The 25,156-nt window shown below is 45.8% G+C and overlaps 1 protein-coding gene across 2 annotated transcripts in view; it reads left to right on the top strand.

The window, feature by feature from the left end:
• Positions 1–25,156, top strand: part of LOC147631695 (chaperone protein ClpD, chloroplastic-like) — a 43,058-nt gene that overhangs the window by 17,234 nt on the left and 668 nt on the right. Inside the window, exon 11 of one of the 2 annotated variants that reach the window (XM_086808209.1) lies at positions 24,846–25,082. The exons of the other annotated variant lie outside the window; for it this stretch is intronic. Coding sequence (XP_086664335.1) covers positions 24,846–25,082 — 237 coding nt within the window. The remainder of the gene's footprint in view (positions 1–24,845; positions 25,083–25,156) is intronic. 2 annotated transcript variants of the gene reach the window in all.

Raw genomic sequence — 25,156 nt, 5'->3', positions numbered from 1 at the left:
TCGCTGTAGTGTCATGGCTTGGTCTAGAGTCATGCTAGAGTGGGGTCTTGCGGGGGTCGGGTACTGAAGATGTGTGGCTCGATCAGTGTTGCCAGGCATTTTTGAAACGGCAGGTATGAAACGGGTTTCATACGTTTTGAAACGTTTCATAAAAGGTAAGAAACGGGTACAAAAAGGTTTCATACAAAATAGAAAAAGCAGGTATATTTTTAGCTTGAAATATACAAAAGAAAAACTGTTGACATAACGTATAAGAGAACACATTGAATTCATTTCAATAAAAACAAAATACATGTAAGATATGATGATATCACAAATCACGTGGGTGATGACTAAACAGAAATCACTAGACAGAAATCGAAAGGATCACCACGTGGGTGATGAGTCGTGACTCAAAATCCAAGATCAAAATAAATAACATGTCCAAAGTTCAAACTAAATAACATGTCCAAATAAATGATGATGGCAGCTACTATCTACATCCTCATGCTCATCCTCATCTACATCTTCTGCCTCTGCAGCCTCACTCTCAGGGTCACTGCCGGTAGCCGAGTCCTCAAATGCCTCATCCTCTAGAGGTGCAGGTGCACCACTAGTACTATCCTCTCGAGAAGATCATGTAGTGCGAGCCGGGGCCATGATCTCCTCATAGAGCATAGAATAGATGTCTCTCTCATCTTGAGGAATGTCAGGAATCTCCTTGCACTTCATGATATCAATCTTATTTGGATTCACTTGGCGAGGCTCAATGGGATGACCCTTTTGCTCTAGCAATCGGAGATTGCAATGACAAAAGACAAGCCTCACCAATTGTGCTGTGGAGAGTCTGTTTCTCTTTTTCGTGTGAAAAAGAGCCCATGTACTCTAGTTCCTCTCACAAGGCCCTAAACTGCAATCGTGGGAGAGAACTCTCAATGCAATCCGTCTCTACATTGTACAAGAAAGAATGTTAAGTTAGAGTAAAAAAGAGAGTAGCATTTGAATGTAGATTTTGAAAGAATAGGAGACAAAGATACAAGATTCAAGAATCAAGAACCTTACCAAGTTGGGTGTCCCAATACTGTATTTCTCCCACCAAGACATTGGCTCCAACTGTGTCTCCCTTAGCAATGCAGTAGCTCGCCCAAACATATGGTGTCATGTGCATTAAAGATGCCATGGACATTCTCAGGTGTTGGTCCAGAAGAGGCAGCCGGATAAAGAGTATGAACCAGATAGAGCTAGGATTTGGAGCACCAGATATAGAAGTGGACATGTGCAAGACTTGGAGAACTTGGAGGAATTAGGGGGCGCAGTCGGCTGCAAGGAAAAAGGAGTCGGCTGTACCAGAAGGGGTCGGCTGCAGCAGGCGCTTCAGTCCATGGAGAGGCGCAGCCCGACCAGATGATTTTGTTGGAGTTCATGCCCAGTCGGCTGGTCTGACAGCAGTCGGCCAGCGTTGTAGTTGTCCAACATGCCTATAAAAGGGGTAGTGTGCTCATCATTGTAGACATTCAATCCTTTAGGGATTGGATCAGTAGGGTCCAGCTTTAGGACCAGAATTTTGGTGTTTATCACCCTTTTTATGAAGACAGCCTAGGGTTGTAGAAGAGTACCTTTTTGTACTATATTATTATACTGAATTTCCAGCATATCTCTCTCTCTCTACTCTCTCTTCATATCTGTGTTTTGCATCAGCATGTTTCCAGGAGTGCTTAGGGCTGAAAGAAGACCCCCCAGAGCTTCCGTGTGTTACATTGGTATCAAAGCATCAGGCTCATCAAAGCTAAACACTGAATCAGTCCCATATGATGGTGTACAGGTCCAAGGTACATGAATTTACACGGATATGAAAACCCAAGGTAAGGGACACAGAATCGGGAAGAGATCCCAGGAGGTTTGTCGGTGGTGTTCCACAGAGCCAGAGGGGATGGTAGTCTTGTGAGCCAGATAGGTTCTCGGGCAACGGTCCCAAGGGAGGATTACCCTCCAAGGGTGATGTGAGAGTGCCAGACTCATTTCTCAGGAATGAAGACCAAAATAGTGTTCAGAGTCAAGGCAGGAATGGATTGTGGACTAGATGGAACAGATGCATAGATCTTATTCTGAGATAGAGTGGTTTTGGAGAACGGGCCGAGCTTTCAGAGAAAAGGGTTTGCCAGGGATGGATGGATGACAGAGGGATTTCGGGAAAAGATTGGGATAATGACAGTCATCCAAGAACAGGTTGGAATCCCGTCATTAAGTTTAGCAGAGGTGGATGTCATGTGCATGAAAGATGCCATGGACATTCTCTGGTGCTGGTCCAGAAGAGGCAGCCATATAAAGAGTATGAACCAGATAGAGCTAGGATTTGGAGCACCAGATATAGAAGTGGACATGTGCAAGACTTGGAGAACTTGGAGGAATTAGGGGGCGCAGTCGGCTGCAAGGAAAAAGGAGTCGGCTGTACCAGAAGGGGTCGGCTGCAGAGCAGGCGCTTCAGTCCATGGAGAGGCGCAGCCCGACCAGATGATTTTGTTGGAGTTCATGCCCAGTCGGCGGGTCTGACAGCAGTCGGCCAGCGTTGGAGTTGTCCAACATGCCTATAAAAGGGGCAGTGTGCTCATCATTGTAGACATTCAGTCCTTTAGGGATTGGATCAGTAGGGTCCAGCTTTGGGACCAGAATTTTGGTGTTTATCACCCTTTTTATGAAGACAGCCTAGGGCTGTAGAAGAGTATCTTTTTGTACTATATTAATATACTGAATTTCCAGCATATCTCTCTCTCTCTACTCTCTCTTCATATCTGTGTTTTACATCAGCATGTTTCCAGGAGTGTTTAGGGCTGAAAGAAGACCCCCTAGAGCTTCCGTGTGTTACATATGGCTATCGTTGCGGTAAATGAGAAGCTTATCCTCCAGCTTTCTCATAAGCTGTATATCACCTCTCAGTCCCACCAACTTCGTAATGTACTCGGTCCATCTTGACTCTAGCTCCTCATTGAGGTATTGCTTCTCATTCCTCCAAAGGGATGCAAAATGTGAGCAACAGCATGGATTGGCCTATGAAACCAATCCCAACGCCGATTCCAGATCTCCTTAATATCTTGAACTCTACATGTGACATACATAAGAGATCAATATTTATAAAATAACTTATAGGAAGACTCAAGAGAAAGACTCAAAGACAAAGTTGATCACTATTGGCCCTGTACATGCTCAAAACCTTTGGCCTCTTTGTGACAAAGTTCACCATGCTAGATGCAGCTGAAAATACATGGCTCACCCAATCAAGCTTTCACACATCCTCAATCATCAAGTCAAGGCTGTGCACTGCACAAGGTGTCCACACAATCTTGGGGAACTCCTCCTCTAACATCCCGCCCATGGATACACAATCCCATTGTTCGTGATCACCTGTACAATGTTATCGGGGCCAATTTCATTGATTGCCTGTCGCATGTGGGACATAATGAACTCCCTTGTAACCACTGTCCCTGGCACCGATGCATCTATGGCACGAATGAACATTGTGCCTTTGCAGGAGGACACAAGAATGTTGTACACATTTCTCTTCCGCACATCTGTCCATCCATCACAAAGCAAAGTACAACCATACTTTGCCCAAGTGGCCTTGAGAGGCTCCATCTCCCATCTCCACAGCCAGTTGCTCCTTGCGAAGCTTAGTAGTGCGCAATGTTTCATAGGAGGGGCCATCCCACTCACACCCAATGCGGGAGATAGCTCTCATTGTCTTCTTCCATCGAGGAGTCATGACAATGTGGAAGGATAATCCACATTGAATAAACAACTTCATCAACTCTCTCGTTGCCTCTTTCATGGCAGCCTTCTGCATCCCTGCCTGCACATGTCTTTTCTTGAACACTGGAAGACTAGTTCTTTTGGCTCGAGGTGCCGAGCTAGAACCACCTGCAACATCACCACTAGTATCTTCCTTTCTGATAGTGCGAGTCCTCTTGGAGACACTTTGACGTGCTTCAGGCTCTCCCAGATTGGGGATATCCTCGAGGGGGATACCTAGCTGCATGGCCTTTCAAGCCTTTAGGCTATCATAGATTTCTTGTGGCACATGCTTACATGGCCCAATGCCAAACCCTTTGTTTGTGACAAATGTGCCCTCAGCTTGGTGACACCGCCATGGTGCTTATCAGCACAAAAGTTGCATTTCCACTTTCTGGAGCCGGAGCCACCATATCTAGACTCGAAGGTGACATTGTTCCAAAGAGAATCACCTGTTCGAGGTATCCTACAAGGCGGGGATAAATGCAGATTGTTGGTCCACCAAGTGCGACACATAACATAAAGTAATCTCATTTTATGATTCATGAATTTAACTGTCATCTTGGCCAACAAAGAGCAAGGGGAAGAGAAGGTACAGCTCGGCTATCCTTGGTTGGGAGGGTGGTGGTGACAAATCAGGTGCTTCTAGCGACCATGTGGTACATCACGTCTTGCTGGATCTTCTCGAGCTCTTGCATCAGCCAGGTACAGAGGCTGATCAGGAACTTTCTTTGGTCTGGGCGGGACGGTCAACGAGCTCGGGCTAAGGTTGCTTGGGCAGTTATTACTCTTCCACTGGCCCAGGGAGGCTTGGGCATTATAGATCCAGTTGATCAGAGTAGAGCCTTATTGGGGAAGCTTATTGTTCGGGGGCTGCTTCCAGGCGCTGAGCCTTGGAAGGAGCTTCTTTCTCAGCGACTGCAGGCTAGGGCTCCTCCAACAGGGGGCACTTGGGCACCAGAGATACGATGGATCTTCATAGAGATGAGGAGGACAGGCCTCAGTAGAGGATGGGAGGATAGATTTGCCTTGAGCATCTTGCGAGCTTGGGAGTTGCTGAGACCGGGGCTTTCTCAAAGACCTCCTACTTGTGATGAGGAGCGGGCCAGACAGCCGCTCATATAGAGCCCCGCGGTATGCACTGAGCAGGGTCATATGCTGGGCTCCCGGCCTCGTCTAGCCTGGGGACCATTGGCGGCAAGCGCAGCACGCAGTTTTGGAGACTGGCAGGCCTTCTGCAGTCTCCCAGAGGAGGTCCAGGTGGAGAAGCTGAGTCACTTCAGAGGGGGGCTGATTATGCGGGATGACATTTAGGAGGCACTCACTGAGGAGTGGTTCACGCCTTTCGAGCCAGTGTCCCCACGATGGATGGGAGCCTTTACACAGTTGGAGATCCTGATTGCTGTCAGAGCTTGCACTGAGGATGGTAGATGCCTCTACTATGAGATCCGGGATGAGGGCAGACTTCAGAGAGTGGAGGTGGAGTCGCCTTTGGTTGCAGAGTGCATCTTTCAGAGGATACGGGTAGTTGGCCGCCGCTTCTCGGAAGTGGCATATTGATCCAGACCCTGCAGATGTGGACTCTGATTGGCGCATTTGGACATATGATGCGCGCTCTTTGGCCCGGCTCCAGTGGGACCCTGGCGAGTACGAGTGGCATGATCCTTATGCGTCCCCCGGGGCCATAGAGATTACCTTTTTCCAGTACACTGTTCGGTTGGGGAGGCATATTCTGACTGCGAGGAGGATGGTCTCTCCAGCCATAGCGGAGCATTGGCGGTTGCAGGGACTCTCACAGGAGTTCTTGGAGGATTTTTGGACCAAGCTCTGGGCTAGTCGACAGGCACGCAGGATCTCGACTTTTCAGTGGCTGGTTGCCCACACAGGGGCTCTGCGGTTGGCACTTGGCTTGTCTACAGTGGTCTTCCGGCGGCCTGTGGGGCCGATGCGGTCACCCTTTGGAGACATAGAGACACTGCCTATGGGACTGTGCACAGGCGCAACAGATTTGGCTGAGGATGCTGCGCATTTTGGTCCCCCTCTCTCCAGAGGGCATGTATACGTGGGGTACCGCTGCTTGGTCGACATTGTCAGGGCCTGCTCTGGGATACGAGACGGAGCAGGACAGCCAGGCTATCAGATTCATTAGGGGCCAGCCTCGCCTTGTTCCTTCACCGGACTTCTCGTCCGCCGTCTGGACACAGGAGAGGGATCTACGATGGGAGCTCCTCAGCAGCCTAACCATCTGGTTCACCTGGAGAGCCCGGTGTTTCAGGGCCTTTGAGGGGAGACTGGAGCCACCAGCAGAGACTGTTCGGGGGATTTGGCAGGAGCTGATCCACACCCTGCGCGGACAGTATGACCGCATCCGGGGCGACTCGGATGCGGCGATCTTGCGGCGCCAGGCCTTCCACAACACTTGGCGCAGCGGCCCCTTCTATACGCTACACGCGGGAGTCCCCCGCTGGCATTACAGGCCACCTGTTTGGCTTTCCCCCCCTCCTATTGTATGATATAGCTCTCGGTTTTTGTATTGATCTTTGTACCCTCTTTGCACCTAGGGAGAGTCTCCGTAGCTGCCTTGATTCGATCTCTGCTCTGCCTTCTTATGAGCAAGAGAGGGTTTTTTTTTGTAGCCCAGTGGGCGGGTTTTTTAACTAATGAAAGGATCTTTTCTCGGGAAAAAAAAAAGGGGAAGAGAAGGTAGTGTTGGGGTAAAGGCATTATGCCCACCCTTATAGTGTGTACAAGCCCATAAGTTATAGTACATAGTACACTTAGTACTTTTAATGTACTAAGTGCACTATGTGTACTAGTGCAATATACATGTGTGATAGGGGAGTCACACTCTCACACTTGGTGAGTTGACTTATCCCCACAACTCTCTCTCTCTCTCTCTCTCTCCCTTCTTCTCTCTGTGTGTATGTCTCCCACATGAACTCTCACCCTAATTAACTCTCCCATCAACTGGTATCAGAGCCCTGGTTTTAGGGTTTTGTTCTCAAGTGCTGCATCGCTGGCTTCTTCGTGGAGCTTTGCCATTAGCCCACTCGCTCATGAATCACTGGCTCGTAGGGGTTTCTTCTTCTATCAGCATCTGTAATTAATTCAGTGTGCAAGGGAGACGTGTGGACACGACGAGTGGCTGGGCGAAATTGGGTCAGCCCACACAAGGCGAAGAGTGTAGGCAGAGGGCGTTGACGGGCGACAGCCGATGGTGATGAAGCAAAACGGCAGGTACAGAGAGGCGTGAGCGAGGGAGCTCACCTTCAGTCAGCCAAAGAGAGCAGCCCGTGACTGGGCAGCTGGGAGCGATGGCGCGGAAGGTGCAGGAGAGCAGCTCGAGGAGGTGAAGCGGGAGCAGCCCGTGGCTGGGCAGCTGGAATCGCGGACGGGTGAAGCAGGAGGCGTAGAGTGCGGAGAAGGCGGCTAAGCACGGAGTCAATACTTCAGAAGGTGAGAAGCCTGCTTCACACCTCTAGTGATGTTGATGACAACGACGTCCAAAGGGGAGTCTTGTCCTTCCTCCCGTGCCAGCAGCGAATGAAGTTCCGGCCAATCCTACCGAAACCGTTGATAGCCATCAGCATCAGATTTCTGCAGCAGCACCAAATTCATCACCCCCTTTTTCTGCAACAAAAAATCAGAAATTACAAGGTATTCTGCTTCAATTTTTTTTTTGGGATTTGCAATTGAGCAAGTACAATCATCAATTGAGCAGGTACAGGTGCCGAATTGCTCAATTTTGAGCAAAATTGGCAAAATTGGGTGACATTGGTCACAATCAGGATCAATTTGTAGGAAATTGGATGTCAAAATTTGGGGCTTTTGATGTAATTGTGCAATTAAGCATTCATACATGCTGTATGATGTGAGAAATCGCACATTCGGGCAAAATTGCAGCAAATTGCAGTGCAGATCAAAGGGCTTTTGTGCCGATTGGATTGATTTGCATGCAGGCACTCGTATTTGATGCTTTGGGCAATGTGTTGATGCCTGTCAAGCACTCAATGTGCCTGTAAATCAAGGGGCTTTCATGTATTAGATGTATATGTGGCCTGGGGGAAGCACTGTGAAGACTCTGGATGCCTTCATGTGCGTCAATGTACCATGTATGATCAGCAATTGATCTTAAATCAAGGGGCTTTTCAAGATTTTATGCTTGTTGAGCTCGGCAAAGCAGCAAGCAAGACTTTTATGCCTTGAATCCTCAGAAATCAGCTTGCAGTCAAGGGGCTTTTGCCCAATTTCTGTTCGGGACTGTTGTATGCAGTGTTCGGGACTGTAAAAGTCTGATTTTCACTCATTTGGACAGCCAGGAGAGCATTTATTGTTGTTGTACTTGCTGGTACAGATTTGGTACAGCTTTGTACAAGTTTTGGCATGGCTGCACATTGATTTGAGTGAAGAAAAGGTTCATTTGTTGAGATATCGAGCTCGTCTAGTGAGGCGGTGGCCACTGATGATCCGCCTGGGGGATAGGCTCCACACTTACACCACTGGCATGGTTGGTCAGTGGGATGACAGGCTGTGGATAGCCATTCTAGAGAGTGGCATAGTTATAGCGCCAGCTCATTTAGTCGGGTTCACACTATAGAGAACCCGTATATGTATTGGTTGAGTACCTTTCATATTATGTGTACCCTTATCTTGTATATGGTGTGTTGAGTGTTGAGTAGAGAAGAAGAAGATTTTCAGCCTCTCACCTTGTGTGTTCTCTATTAGGGTTTTGTGAGTGTGTGTGTGTGCTTGCAAGAGCTCAAGCTCTCTTTCTCCCTGCATCTTTTCATGGTATCAGAGTCTGGTTCGTGCTAAGGGCTGAGCTGCAAGCAAGAGAACCACAGGAAGCGGTACGAGGGTAAGAGCTTTAACTACTCTTCCCTATTGTGTTGGTGACTACACCCTTGTCGGGAGCTCTACGGGAGGCACCGGCAAACGGTCTCTGATTGAGGAGCTTTCTTTGCGGGAGTAAAGCTATAGGGCAACTATGCAGTCCTATCGGACTACAATTTTCAGGCCGAAAACGCGTTTCGGGCGCGTCTGGACCTCCGTTTTTCAGAAAGCAGGCGATTTCGAGCACTGCGGGTAAGTCATCGATTCTCTCCAGAACTCTGTTTTAAGAACTGCAGGAAGACAGATTGATTGTGCAGACACTGTGGGTGCTGCAAAGAGGTCTACAGTTGCCATGGGGTGTATGTATGCACATTGAAGTCACTGGTTGTGACATTTGAGAGTACTACAGTACCACTGTGCAAAAAATACAGCAGTTTTTGTGCAAAAAAACCAGAGTGCAGTTTTTGGTAAAATTGTGTGTTTGGCAAGATGTCTAATGATGGCATAACTCAAATTGTGACTGAGAAGCTGGATAAGAATAACTTCCATGCTTGGAGGTTCAGGTTGACGAATTTCCTGATGGGAAAGGCTATTGGGACTACATAGAAGGTGAGCACGAAGAGGCACCGGAGATACTGGATATAAATCCGACTGCTGCAGATGTGAAAGAGTTTAAAGACTGGAACCAAGGAGCCAGGAAAGTAATGTATTGGCTTTTCATTAGTATACAAGACACCATGATTGGGCACATTCAGGATGCCAAGTCCCCTAAGGAGGCGTGGGACACCTTGGTAAAGCTTTATGAAACAAATACCAAGGCACGTAAGATACAATTGAAGAATGAACTTCATACTGTGGAGAAAAAGAGCATGTCTGTGAATGACTATGCGTTGAAGAGTATTGTGGAATCCCTTGCATCTATTGGTGTGTCGGTAGATGATGATGATAAGGTGGAAGTCTGTCTACGTGGTCTCGGGCCACAATACAAGGCGTTTAAGACGTCTATTCAGACTCGGGAAAACATTCCCAACTTTACAGATTTGGTGTCTATGCTGATTATCGAAGAGAAGAACTTGGGTGAAGACCAACAGTCTTCACAAAGCAAAAACAGTTCAGAGCAACAGGCCTTCTACACGAGTTCAGGAAGAGAACGAGGTAGAGGAGGCCGTGGACGCGGTCAAGGAGGTGGCCGAACAGGTAATCAGAATTACGGCCAGCAGCAGCAGCAGCAACAACAACAGTCCCAGAATCAACAACAACAACAACACGCAAGTGGAAGAGGCAAATTCAGAGGCAGGGGGAGTCAAAGAGGCAGTGGAAATTGGCAAAGGCAATATAATGATGCACGTGAATGCTATTATTGTGGTAAGCCTGGACATGTGCAGTCAGAATGTTATAAGAAGCAGGCTGACATGCAAAATGGGAAAGTGCAGCAAAATAACTATGCGTCCTCAAGCAGAAATAATGAGGATAATGAAAGGTTGTTTGTTATGCAGCATGTTGTGAATGCCATGTCTGAAAATGTTGATGCAGCACAAAAAGATAATGTATGGTATGTGGATTCAGGCGCTTCGAACCACATGACGAGTCATGGGGAGTGGTTCAAGGAGATGAAAAACTCGGAAAGACCAGGTTTTGTGGAAACAGGGGATGACACTGCTCATCCAATTGCCCACATTGGAGATGTGCCATTGTCTATGCATGATGGCAAAGTGAAGTACCTTGCAGATGTACTTCATGTACCGAACATAACAAAAAATCTGGTTTCAGTTGGCCAGATGATTGAGCAGGGTTTGCAGGTTCGGTTTAACCCTGATGGATGTTATGTTGAAGATTTCAAAGACAAGTGCAGGTTGGTTGCTAAAGGCAACAGAGTGGGCAGAATGTTTACGTTGGATGTAGACATGCTTGAGATGAGTGCTGCGATGTTTGCAAATGGTTCAGGAATTGTTGCAGACACAGACATATGTATTATGGCATAAAAGAATTAGACATGTGAATGTGCAGAGATTGAAGTCTATGCAGACAAAAGGAATTGTGACAGGGCTGCCAAAATTTGAATACTTCTCCAATGAGTTCTCTGAATTTTTGAAGAAGAATGATATTCGGAGACAGTTCACATGCAGATACACTCCGCAACAAAATGGAGTTGCTGAGCGGAAAAACAGGCACATTGCTGAGATTGCACGAGCATTGATGGAAGAGAAGAATATGCCGCATTGCTATTGGGCTGAGGCTGTTTCTACAGCAGTATACATCATGAACAGGACTCCAACTGCAGCCATACATGATGTAACTCCAGAGGAGAGGTTTACTGGCAGAAAACCAGATTTGTCTCATTTGAAAGTTTTTGGATGCATTGCATATGTGCATGTGCCAGATGAGCTGAGAACTAAGCTGGATCCGAAAGCTGAAAAATGTGTGTTTATTGGATATTTCCTTGAGCAAAAGGGATACAGGTGTTATAACCCTGCTACACGTGAGTTGAGGGTAAGCAGGGATGTTGTCTTTGATGAGATGAGCAGCTGGTATGCTGCTGAAAAAGAAGCTGTTGGGGCTGATGTGAGTGGAAGTGTGGTTGCTCAGAATGCAGGTCAGCAATCACAGTCTTTGAGTGGACCAGGAGAGTCCTCATCTAGTGGGTCTGTTGATAGACCATGGAGTGGCAGGCTGCGTCATAATACCAGTCCTGCAAATGTGATTAGTACATCACGTAAAGGAAAAGAGAAAGTGGTTGAGCCCCTTGGTATGCCTGACATTTCTGCGGGGCATTCTAATGTTGATGGAGAGTCTAGTGGCTCAGATATGAGCCTTGATGAAGAGCTTGGGATCCCAGCTATGAGAACACCTGGTGTAAAGAAGGCTATGGAAGCCATGAATGAGAAGCTGCGAAGATCTGGGAGAGTGAGAAATCCTGTGCAGAGATTTACCTATGATGGTTATGTGGCACATCACTATGCATATATGGCAAAGGTTGTGCAGGTTGTTGAGCCCACATGCATTGATGAGGCTGTTGGAAATGTGTGTTGGGAGAAAGCTATGGATGAGGAGATGGATGCACTATATGGAAATGAAACTTGGGACGTAGTGCAATTGCCTGAAGGCAAGAAAGCCATTGGATGCAAGTGGGTGTACAAAATTAAACATAACAGTGATGGAAGCATAAACAAGTACAAGGCTAGATTGGTAGCCAAAGGATATGCGCAGACATATGGGATTGATTATGAGGAAACTTTCAGTCCAGTTGCCAAGATGGCAACGGTGAGAGTTGTGATAGCAGTGGCTGCGTCAAAGCAATGGTCTTTACATCAGATGGATGTAAAGAATGCATTCTTGCATGGGGATTTGCAAGAAGAGGTGTATATGTTGCAGCCACCTGGTTATGAGGATGTGGGTCACCCCGAGTATGTTTGCAGGTTGAAGAAAGCCTTGTATGGCTTAAAGCAAGCACCAAGAGCATGGTCTGACAAGATTTCTGAATATCTTGTCACTATTGGCTTTCATGTAGCCAATGCAGATTTCTCGCTGTATGTGAGACATGGTGATAGAGGAGTTGTGCTTGTTGTCATCTATGTAGATGACTTGATCATTACGGGGGACCATGATGCAGAGATCTTTGATGTAAAGATCTTGCTAAGACAGAACTTTGAGATGAAGGATCTGGGGGAGCTCAGATATTTCTTGGGCATTGAGGTGATTAGGTCACCACATGGTATTGGATTACTGCAGAGACAGTATGGCTTGGACATGTTGTCCAAGTATGGTATGACAGGCTGTAAGCCTATTTCTGTGCCATTGTATTAGAATGGCAAGTTGAGTGCAGATTCAGGAGAGATCTTGGAGGATCCTACTATGTACAGGAGCATAGTAGGAAGTTTGATTTACATGACGATCACCAAACCAGATTTGAGCTATGCTGTTGGGTTGGTGAGTCAGTTTATGCAAGTTCCACGGAAACCGCATTTGGATGCAGTGAGACGCATACTGCGGTATGTGAAGTCTACCTTGCATTGTGGACTATTCTATGAGACTGGGACAGAGATATGTGTACATGGGTAGTAGGTACACAGATGCTGATTGGGCTGGTAGTATCTCATATAGAAGATCTACCAGTGGATTCATGTTTTCTTTGGGGTGTGCTGCTGTGACTTGGAGCAGCAAGAAGCAGCCTACGGTTGCTCTATCGAGTACAGAGGCCGAGTACAGAGGAGCTGCTATGGTAGCATGTGAGGTAGCTTGGTTGAGAAAGCTACTTGCAGATTTGGGTCTATCAGTGGATAGACAAGTTGTCATTTTCTGTGACAATATTAGCAGTATACAGTTGGCCAGGAACCCAGTCTTTCATGCTCGTACGAAGCACATAGAGGTCCACTACCACTTCGTCAGAGAGAAGGTCTTAGCAGGAGACCTTGACCTTGTTTATGTCAGCACAGAAGCCGACATCTTCACCAAAGCATTGGGTACAGAGAAGCTCCGCAGATTCAGGGCTTCGCTTGGTGTACATGAGATGGAGTTGAGCTCGAGGGGGGGATATCGAGCTCGTCTAGTGAGGCGGTGGCCACTGATGACCCGCGTGGGGGATAGGCCCCACACACCACTGGCATGGTTGGTCAGTGGGATGACAGGCTGTGTGACAGCCATTCTAGAGACTGGCATAGTTATAGCGCCAGCTCATTTAGTCGGGTTCACACTATAGAGAACCCGTGTATGTTCATATTATGTGTACTCTTATCTTGTATATGGTGTGTTGAGTGTTGAGTAGAGAAGAAGAAGATTTTCAGCCTCTCACCTTGTGTGTTCTCTATTAGGGTTTTGTGAGTGTGTATGTGTGCTTGCAAGAGCTCAAGCTCTCTTCCCCCCTGCATCTTTTCATCATTTTCAGCTGCTGTACTTGTCGGTACAGGTTTGGTACATCATTGGTGAGCACTTAGTACTGCTGTATAGTACTTTCGAAGGGCAACAGAGCACATTTAAGGTGCTGTCCTAAATCTGCAGCAACCAGATTTTGGTGATTTCATCACATACAGTGGGAGTAGAGTTGCATTTGTGCTTCCGCAGTGAGATAAACTTTGGGAGAACAACTGTGAGCACTTTGTGTGCTTTGGGTGCAGTGTTTGCACATTTTGCAGGCAGTCAGGCATTGACAGGTTGCATATTGCTATGGCAACCACAGGTGAGAGCTCTTCATTGCTTCACATCAAGAAGCTTGAAGGCTCACATAACTATGATATTTGGCAAACCCAGTGCTATAATGTGTTGCTCCAGAAGAAGCAGCACAAGCCTATCAAAGAAAGGGGTGTAATGTCCGCTTCTCTTACTGCTGAAGAGTGGGAAGATATGGATGAGCTGGCAAGATCTACTATCATGTTGTCTGTGTCAGACTCTTTACTTTTCAGCATTCGTGAAGAGAAGACAGCTTGGGGAATGTGGCAAAGATTGCAGGACTTGTATGCCTAGCAAAGTGCCTCAAGCAAAGTGTATTGGTTGAAGAAACTCATAGGTCTTCAGATGAAGGAAGGGGCGTCTATGGCAGCCCATCTAAATGAGTTTAATGGTATTGTCAGCCAAGTTATAAATCAAAAGTTGGCAATGGACGATGAGTTCAAAGCCACCTTTCTATTATGCACTTTGCTAGAGAGTTGGGACACATTCAGGACAGCCACTAGCAATTCGAATGCTATGCTGTCATATGCAGATGTTAAGGGTGCTCTCCTTCAAGAGGAGATGAACAGGAAAAACAACTCTGTTGGAAAGTCCAATGCAATGAATGCACGTGGGAGATCCCAGCAAAGGGGTAAAAGCCAAGAACGGGGAAGGAGCAAGTCCCGCTCCAAAAAGGACCGAGGGAAGTTTTTACGGGCTCGATTTCGGAGGAACCGCCGGGATAGTCTCTTGTCCGGACATCCGTGGTGGGCGAGGCCCCGAGTGTGGATTCCTGCCCCACGCGAGAGGCTGACGCTTCTTCCGCCGCTAGCGTCCTCGGAGGGAGCAGGGGTCTCACATTATTACTCTTTTTATTTAAAATTTTCCTTTCCTTACCATTGATTGTCAGCCGACAGCAGCAACGAATATGGATTATCGAAGGCGGATTTTTTCTCTCTCTCTTCTTGGTGAGACCATGATTAGAAGCGGATCCTCTATTTTTTTTAATTGCGTTGTGTGCACTGTAACAAGCCGTACTTAAATTCTAATCTTTAATTAAAATATTTTATATATTTTTATTAAAAAAACAATAGAAGAGCTTTTTCATAAGCTTTGATTAAAGCTGTTAAACAAAAGCTTAAAATTTAAATTATGGGTTACAAATCCCTCCTTATGCGTTGGCCATTAGGTAAATTTCTACAGTTTTTAATAGTTTTTAAACGAGCTTTAGTTATCCTTTTAATAAGGCTTTCAAAAAAAATGTTTGTTTATTTTAAAAGCTAAAGCTTTAAGCTTTAGAGATTTATATTATCAAAACCTTTTCAAAGCTTTCGTCCTTTTAAAGCTCTTGTCCCATATATAAGTTTTGAAATGCGTAAGCTCTAAAAGCTTATATTATTACAATTTGATGTACTCTTTACCCTACAAAAATAAAGAAAGGAAGTTTTACAATTAGCAAAAACTTCTATCATGTGACCTTAAGAGAAAACCTGTTAGAGATTTCTTTTTAGACTTGTATGTTAATCAAAAAATGAAAAGACCTCTTCAAGTTTGAGGGACCCATGCCTAATGTACCTTATCAAGGTACTTATACAAGACTCAAGCCATAGACTTTGTCTATTGCTAGAAATAATTACATGTACAAGTTTATTTTTGTTTGACCTAGTTTGAATTGCAGACTCTAGAAGATTTGTTAGGCCGCCACTGGGAAACGCGCACAGAAAACGTACGAAACGATGTGATGTGACGGGTTGTAGGGTATTAAAATATTCAAGATTAAAAAACGCGTTTCGTACAGGACAAAACGTTTCGAAACGTTTCAAACCTGTACGAAACGCGTTTCTATGCAACATTGGGCTCGATGAGGCTATGGGTATGTCATCCATGGCTGGTGGGGCATCCTCTCGTGGTCGGAAGAATTGAGTGATGGTCGTCTGGGGCCGGGGTGGATGTCTCCCATGGGTCTCGACTCCCTAATCAGTGAGAGTTTGTGGCGATGAATAGTAGGAAGAGGCCAAGGCACTGCTGATCTGGGTAATCCATGATCCTGGATAAGGGTCCTCGAGTCTCATAATATATGATGTATCTGCATATGAAGTGCTCTTTGACTCAACCTCCTGCTGGCACATAGTGCATATTCTCTCCTCATGAGGTATCTGCATGGTTCTCCCTGTCTCTATCCTCAGGCAGTGTGAAGACACCACAACTGGCCCACTGCAATCCGCATGGCATGTGACATGTATATGTCAAGATATTTGGCCCTCATTATGAAACCATCCTCTGTAAGCCTCATGAAAGTATCGCCATTTTTGTGAGAGTGGCTCATATGTTGTGATCCAGGTATCTTGTATGTATAGTCCCAATAAATCATATCTGATCACCCGGTTCCTGTCACCCGAGAGAGCCCGATGAATGGGGAGGCTAGATCATACTGGAGTGGTTCTCTCCTCATGAGGCATCTGCATGGTTCTCCCTGTCTCTATCCTTAGGCGATGCGATGACACCCACAACTGGCCCACTGCAATCCGCATGGCATATGACATGTATATGTCAAGATATCTAGCCCTCATTATGAAACCATCCTTTGTAAGCCTCATGAAAGTATCCATGTAGTACTGCCATTTTTGTGAGAGTGGCTCATATGTTGTGATCGAGGTATCTTGTATGTATAGTCCCAATAAATCATATCTAATCACCCGGTTCCTATCATCCCGAGAGAGCCTGATGAATGGGGAGTCTAGATCATACTGGAGTGGGGGGAGGCGATCCATCCTAAGTCCCTACCTCGTGAACCAGGTGCATATTTGGCTATACCATGACTCGTGCCAATTGTTGCTAGCTGTTGGGAGGACTGTAGGGCGAGCCTCGGGAGTTTCCAGGGGGGCATGGCATTGATCCTGTGAATGTATGTGACTGTCTGGAAGAGTGCCTCTAACTCTGCCCGGATAATATCATGTGGGACCGATGGTTTGTTGCATATCATACGGGAGAGCATCATGCCCTAAGGCCTTTCTATCCTTGGCCATTTGGCCGCTGTAAGATTAGGTGCCCAGAAGGGTGCTACATACATCAATGCCGGAGTGACCAAGGTGTCAAATAGCCACATCTTGGTCCTCCGCTCTTGGAAGTGGGCCTAGAAGCACTGTCTCTCCATGAGAGCAAGAGAAGCATACCCTTGTATCAGTCTAGCCTCTGCAGCATGGCTCATCGAGAAGACCGGTCCTGTAAAAGCGACTTCCAAGTACCCATAGGAGTATGCAATGTCCATTGGGCTGCTCATGTAGGTGAAATTTAGTCGAGATGTGAAAAGAGGGGATGTGTTGAAGACCATAACCTTGGTTTTCCCAAGGTTTACTGCGAGATCCCACTGTGCACAAAAGTCCTGTAACGTGTCAAGATGCCTCTGGAGAGTCTGCAATAAGCACAATGTCATTAGCATAAAGTAGTATGGAAACAAGGATGCCTGCTAGTGATGCACCTCCTCCCCCTCCTCTATCAATGAAGTCTGGAATCTCGTCGATGTAGAGGCCAAAGAGAGTGGGAGACAGTGGGCATCCTTGCTTCACTCCAATGGTACTGGAGATCTCCTTTGATAATCCTCCTGGGCATCTCACCCGCCCTATGACCGACTCATATAATGCCATGATCCCCCAAATCATGTCTCTGAGAGAGAAAGAAAGAAAGAAAGAAAGAAAACTATATTAACGTCCTTTAGAGGCCACATCTGACCTATAGGACTAATCAGATACATCCATGTGATTACATTCCACTTCGGGGGCAACAAAATGAAAATAGAGATAAAACTAGAAATAGTTTAAATTCCCTACATGACCGTAGGAGAATCCTAGATAACATGAAGGATTTCGCTAGCAGCTACTCTTCATTACTACCGTGTTTGGTTGTCCTGAAATCTGCAATAACAGCTCTACCTCTACGGTAGATTGCCCATTTTCCTTGTTTCCTTGCTTCGTATACTTTATTGAGTTCTTGTTTCCTGTTTTTTAGTTGTGTGGCTGTGAGTTCATCCGCCATCCACACCTTCGTTCCCTTAAGTGACCTTGTTTGCTTCATGACTTTAATTTTGTCTTTCATATCTGCGTACCTCAAAACCACATGTTTTCCTTTGATTGCCACTGAGGGATCTCCAATGTCGATGAAAGGGATAGCTCTGCACTGCTTTCTTTGTAGAATCTCGCATTCCGGGACGTAAGTATCATTCGCAATCTCCTCGTCCTCCAATACCTCCACCTGTTCCCAACCCTCTGACAAACCACCCACCCTAATTTCTTTTGCAATCCATTGCTGCTCGTTCTCTTCATTAATCTGTGATATTACTTCTTTGATGAGAATTTCTTTAGGCTATGGATCAAGTAAATTTACCTGTGTGATTTCCTCCCTGTTTTCTTTTTCGTGTTGTTGTTCCTTAATCTGTTTCTCCAGGGTTGAAAGATGTTGTTTTGTCTGATGTAGATCATTTTGCAAGGCTGAATTTGTTTGCTGAAGATGTTGAATCATGCTCGGGAGGTACCGCTTCCATGGTGATGGTTTTTCATTGGGTTTGGTAGGAGGGGAGATAAGGGTTTTGGAGAAGGTTTTCTTGCTGGCCATGTCAAACTGCTGGACTGTTTGAGAGGTTGCTCTTCACGAACCCCACCCCCATGAGGTGCAAGCCCTTACCTGCTTGGGGGTGGGTTACAACCCTACCCTACAACTAAGGTGCGCAGGTGGGCAATAGGTGCATAGGTGCGTATGTGAGTAGCAGGAGAGGTGGGCAACGGGAAAGGTGGGCAGCGAGAAGGAAAGGAGGAGAAAGAGAAAAAGAAAGAAAGAGAGAGAGCGCGCAGGCGGGTAGCCAGGGAGAGGGAGCGCGCAACGAAAGAGAGCGCGCAGGTGAGAGGGAGCGCGCAACGAGAGGGAGAGCGCGCACTGGGAGCGCGCAGTGAGAGAGAGCATGCAGAGGAAGCGCGCAGGTAGAGCTGGCAGGTAAGCGCATAGGTGCAGCGAGAGAGCACGCAGAGGAAGCGCGCAGAGAGAGAGAGAGAGAGAGAGAGAGAGAGAGAGAGAGAGAGAGAGAGAGAGAGAGAGAGAGAGAGAGAGAGAGAGAGAGAATGAAATGAAATGAAATGATATATTAACGTCCTCAAAAGGCCAAAATGACCTATGAGACCAAAAAGGTTACAACAATTGGTGGATCTGATACAATGTCTGTGTAAGAAAAGCTAAAACAACTAACTGAAACTGAAACAACAACTATGAGGAAAAGTAAGGTACTAGGAGCTCCTAATGGATAACATTTGGGAAGGAAAACTCCAGCAACAAAGGTAAGCATCATATACATCACTATCCAAAGATGTCTCTCATCGGTCGATGGCGGATATCCTCACTGTCCTCCATGGTGAGTACTCTGACTGGACGTCTCCCATGCCGTGCTAGTATGGTCGTGATCCTCCGTTGTAGTCTCCGCCGGTGTCGGAATGGGCCTCTCATCTTGGGGTGCCTGGACCGCCCTAGCTCTATAGCCCGATCAATGAGAGAGAGAGAGAGAGAGAGAGAGAGAGAGAGAGAGAGATGAAATGAAATGTTATATTAACGTCTTCAAAAGGCCAAAGTGACCTATGAGACCAAAGTTACAACCATGTGACATCTGATACACTGTCTGGAAAAGAAAAGAAAGAACTGAAGGTAAGAGAGAGAGAGAGAGAGAGAGAGAGAGAGAGAGAGAGAAGAAAGATATATTAATGTATACGAGAGGCCAAAGTCGGCCTATGAGACAAAAAATAATACAACTATGTTCTTCCGGTCATCGGAGGAAAAGGAAAGGAAAGAAAAGAAAAAGTGTGCATGTGTCTGGATACAATTGTGAATGTGTCTGGATACAATTGTGAATCATCATGGATCGGTGGAGCCCATATACAAACAAGATAAAGGGGGGTGGGGATGTGGATGGAGTGCTAAGGCAAGATGCATCTCTGTATGCTGAAGAGAGAGAGAGAGAGAGAGAGAGAGAGAGAGAGAGCTGTATGAACGTCTACTAGAGGCTGAACTCGACCTATGAGACAAATCAATGTACAACTGTCAATGTCTTCTGGATGTCCAGAAAAAAAAAGGACAAAATGAACATGAAATAAACTATGAAAGTACTAAGCTAGTAGGGGGGTGTGATGGATGGAGCACTACTGCTCGAGGCTCAGTATGCAACCTATATGCGCAGGGTATACAAGAATGCAATGCAGATCTGGCTAGCTCCAACCAGTACCATAATGGGGGTGTAATATGTGATACATAGGTGATGGCGAGGCAAAAATACCTTGGAGCATGATCTCCGGGTGTGAGTGTAAGTGAGCTAGCCGCTCCTAGATATGGTGCTGATGTCGAGCCCGTATCTTTGTGATCTCCCTCTGATGTAGTCTGGGAGTCTGGTAGCCTGGTGCTCTCGGTCTCCGTCTGGCTCGGAGGTCCACAGCGCGCTGAAGTGTAACCCTCTCCTGTGTCAGGGTAGGCACTGGGATAGATCTCTGGAAGAAATCAGTGAGGTGGAGCTGTCGCCCACCTCTCCCTGGGGTATGAGTTTGTAGCAGTGTCTCTCTGTGGCGCTGTGTCTCTAGCAAGAACTAGCCAAATCCACGCTGGTCTATAAGAGAGAGAGAGAGAGAGAGAGAGAGAGAGAGAGAGAGAGAGAGAGACCAAAGGGTCTATAAGATTAAAAAATGTTACAATGAAGTAATTGTAACATTGAAAAAGATAAAAGAAACTAGCTACCTATAAAAACAACCAAATGACAGAAAGACGAAGTTACAAGGTAGCCCTATAGTGGCTGAAGCATGCGGTATGATAAAAACTGCACATCTCAGGTCCAAGTTCTCTAGCGGGCAAACAAAAGGAAGGGTTAATGTGTAGCCTGACCCCATACAGGCTCTCTACATTCACTGCCTGACCCCGTACAGGCTCTCTACATTCACTGCCTGTGGTGGAGCGCTCTTGTGTCTCTTGAGGATCGCTTGGATCTGGAGCTGCAGTGTGGAAAATCACCTTGGCCCAGCAGGCTTGACATCTATAAAAAGATAAAAGAAACTAGCTACCTATAAAAACAGCCAAATGACAGAAAGACGGTAAGCCCAATAGTGGCTGAAGCATGTCCTATGATAAAAACTGCACTTCTCAGGCTCAAGCTCTCTAGTGGGCAAGCAAAAGGGGGGGTTAATGCGTAGCTTGACCCCATACAGGCTTTCTACATTCACTGCCTCTGGTGGAGCGCTCCCGTGTCTCTGGAGGATCTCTTGGATCTGGAGCTGTAGTGTGGAAGATCGCCTTGGCCCAGCAGGCTTGACTTCTTACCCATTATAATGGGAGTGCTTTCTCTAATATGACACCTGGGAGGCGGAGTGGTTGGGGTGGTTCTAGTACCACCAATATGCACTGCCTGGTCTGTTTGGTGGGGTCATTGGTATCTGGGGCCCCTTGTAATTGCTGCCAGGTACCTCCATCCTACATTGAATGAAAGAAACTGGTGATGGGTGGCTGTGAATTGTCAGACGCATGACTCCAGGATCATGTACTTAGCAGCAAGGTTATGTATTGGCTCTCTATTAGTGTGTCGGATTCTATGATTGGTTGCAGGGATACCTAAAGATGCACGTGATACCTTGGTTAAGCTCTATAGCACAAGTACCAAGGCTAGGTAGATGCAGTTAAAGCAAGAGTGTATAATGTGTAAAGGAATAAGCTATGTATCAATGATTACTCATCGAAGATTAAAGAGCTTGCAGATGCCCTCGCCTCTATTGGAGTACCAGTTGATGATGACGACTTGGTGTCAGTCACTTTGAATGGGCTTGAAAAAGAGTTGATGATGACGACTTGGTGTCAGTCACTTTGAATGGGCTTGAAAAAGACTATGTTCGATTTAGAACTCGGAAAATTTTTCAAACTTTAAGGATCTTATAGTCATTCTGATTAGTGAGGAGATGAATGTTGGAAATAAATTAGCCTCGAGTAGTATGCAAAAGTAGACCTTCTACACAACACAAGCAGAGATAGAAGCAGATTTTCATCTAGAGGTCGAGGTGCAGGCCGAGATGGAAACAGAAATCATGGACATCAACAATAGGATTCCAATTCACAAATAGGTAAAAGAGGCCACTCTAGAGGCATGGGGAGCAAGAGGCCGAGATGGACGACAAAGAAATCAAAGTGGAGATAGCATAGAGTGCTATTACTGTGGCAAACCAAGGCTTCTAGCAAAGAACTGCTTAAAAAAGTAGAGTGACATAAAAATTGAAAAGTTGCAACAAGGGAACTATGTATATTGTTAAGTAAGCAGATTGAAGATATAGAATTGAGCAACTTTTTGTGTTGTAGCATATGCTTAACTCCACAATTGCAAATGCATTGAACTTAGGAGATGTATGGTATGTTGATTTGGGTGTCTCTAACCACATAACCAGCCATATTGAAGATAGAAGTGAGCAACTTTTTGTGGTGTAGCATATGCTTAGTTCCATGATTGCAAATGCACCAAACTAGGAGATATATGGTATGTTAATTCAGGTGTCTCTAAGTCATGGCCAGCCAAAATTAAGGGATTTGGAAAAACTAGGCAATGTCGAAATCGACACAACGCACCCTATTGTGCTTGTAGTCCTTTTGTCCATGCAAGATGGCAAAATGAAGTATCTTGCTAATGTGCTTCATGCGCAGAACATAACAAAAAACCTATTGGGCAAATGATTGAGCTGTTGAAAACATGGATACTCTCACTTCTCGGGAGGTCAATTGTGTTCCTACGCAAGTGCGTTTAACTAAGGTGTTCCACAAATTGGTCTAGCCATCCAGACCCCAAAACCTTAAGGTATTAGGTGACCTCTGGTTATCCAATTTGTAGAAACCTCAACTTGCCAAGATTCAAATCCAGTCTCACCACGTGAGCTGCTTCTCTCTAGCAGTGTGGATTGCATCTCCAACACCCCCCCTCAAGCCACACTTTGGTTGAGGTCTTAGCTTCCAACATCATAGCCTCGGCTCCGATACCATGTTGAAAACACGGATCCTCTCACTTCTCGGGAGGTCACCCATCCTAGTTGTGTTCCTGCGCAAGCACGCTTAACTGAGGTGTTCCACAAATTGGTCTAGCCATCTAGACCCCAAAACCTTAAGGTATTAGGTGACCTCCGGTTATCCAATTTGTAGAAACCTCAACTTGCCAAGATTCAAATCCAGTCTTACCATGTGAGTTGGTTCTCTCTAGAAGTGTGGATTGCATCTCCAATATGAGCAGGGTTTGCAAGTGAGGTTTAAGATTTTAATAACCAGTGTCCCGTGGTTGCAAAGGGAAACAAAGTTGGTAGATTGTTTACATTGGATATAAGCATGCCTGAAGCGAAGGCTGTAATGGTTGCACATGGTACGTATGATTGTAGATATTGATATTTGGCATAAACGCATTGGATATATGAATATTCAGCGGAGGCTGAAGAATATGTAGGTCCAAAGTATTGTTACAGGTTTGCCAAAGTTCAAAGTGGAGGAATGCACAGAGTATGTGAAGCATGCAAAATTGGGGAAGGAGGCTAAGCATGCATTTCCGCATGATAAGCATGTAAGTCAAAGACCTTTGGATGTGGTGCATTCTGATGTTTGGGGACCAACAAAGATGCCTTCAATGAGAGGATGCCATTATTATGTATGTTTTGTTGATGACCACACTAGGAAAGTGTGGGTGTATTTTAGAGCTTCACGTGTGATATGGCATTCGTCATCATACAAACAATGCTTGAGGCATCGTACTTGTGCGGGGTTTGGTGGTGGATTGGTGGGGGTGAGGAAAACTATCGATGGGGGATGTGTGGATAGTTGTTGTGAGTTGTGAGGTGAGGGTGGTGAGAGGTGCAGATGGGTCTACATCCAAGAGACGACGGTTGAGTTGATTTGCATAGATAAAATCACAATCATGGGTGAAATGGATTTGGGTGTAGTGTGAGATGGGCGGTGCTTGTGGTGGGGTAGGTGGTGTGCATATGATGGTGAAGGCGAGGTAACTATGGTCAGTAGCACGAAGCGGGCATGGTGGAATTGTAAAGTCAGGTATTAGCAAGGCTAGTTTTGGCGATCCCTTAAGATAGTCGACTGTGTTGGAGCCCCCCTTACACAAATTATAGTGGTAGTTGTAGGTTATTCATGTGTGCTTGCGTCTTTGTTTAAGTATTCCGTTGTGTTTATAATGTGTTAACACTTGCACTTGACCAATCATGTCATCAATGCTTGATGCGAAGAAAATTTTGTAGGTTGAGTGAACAAAAATGAATAGAGAGCAATGTTGATCCATCTAAAGTGCAAATGAATAGAGAGCAATGGAAGAGTTAGAGAATCCCCAAGCCTGCACATATGATTTCCTTTTACTTGAGAGCACTAGACTGAATGGCACGTCCATACAACAACAGATCATTTGGGTCTACACAACATCCTAGTCTACTGTGACAACAAGAGCAAAGCCGATGTAGACGAATATGGGCGTGCGTACGCATTTCCGGCCAAATGTGCGTCAAAAACCCGAGCCAAAAAAAATTCATCTCATTTTACCCCCCAAATCGAGATGTGCTTGCAAGAGTGTCCTCCATAGTTCCTTCATGTCGATGAGCTCTTATGTACAAGCCTGCTCAAAGAGTGGATGAGACTGAAAACTGAAATTTTTAAAGAATGACAACCCAAGTCCCCTAAAACTCTGTCTAGGGATGAAGGCTGGCTGCAATCTCCTGGGGATGATCTCGCTGCTGGTTCTTTGCTGTTCTTGGCAGCCAATGGACTATGAAGAGGCTGGAGAGGCAAAGACTGAAGTACAACAAGAATATGATGAAGACCGGGGCTTGGGGGAGTGTAAGGATGATGTGGATGGTTCATCACAGGGACTGTGCTTTGCATGATGGAGTCCATGATTTAAATCTTCGTGAGTTGACTCTGATGAAGTTAAGATTGCATGTGTGAGTGTCTACTTCAGGAAATTAACCCTCAACACTCCGTCGGTGTATGTTGGGTGTCCAGTGAAGTGATGATCATACTTTGTAGAAGCTTTTAAAACATGTTTTGAAGAGTGTTGCATTTTTCATGTGGTCCAGGGACGGAAAGTTTCATTCAAAAATACACTTCTTGTCATGACTTCCAACGTTGGATCAACATCAATTGCGAAGGGTCGAAGTAACAGTATAGGTTTTACCTTTACAGACCATGCGGATGGGGGAAAGTATGCAGCATTACGAGATTTGGTTATGGAGGAGCTAAAATCATATTTTAGGCCAGAGTTATTAAATAGACTTGATGATGTGGTGGTATTCCGGTCTCTGGAAAAGTCAGACGTAGGTGTTCCTTTCAATTTCTGTAAATTCATGAGCTCAATTATTTTAAATATTTCATGCAATAAGGTTTGGTA

The sequence above is a fragment of the Cibotium barometz genome, chromosome 14 (genome assembly GCF_041138505.1).
Source record: "Cibotium barometz isolate CiBa-2024 chromosome 14, ASM4113850v1, whole genome shotgun sequence".
NCBI lineage: Eukaryota > Viridiplantae > Streptophyta > Polypodiopsida > Cyatheales > Cibotiaceae > Cibotium > Cibotium barometz.
This window is presented reverse-complemented; position numbering and strand designations above follow the sequence as displayed.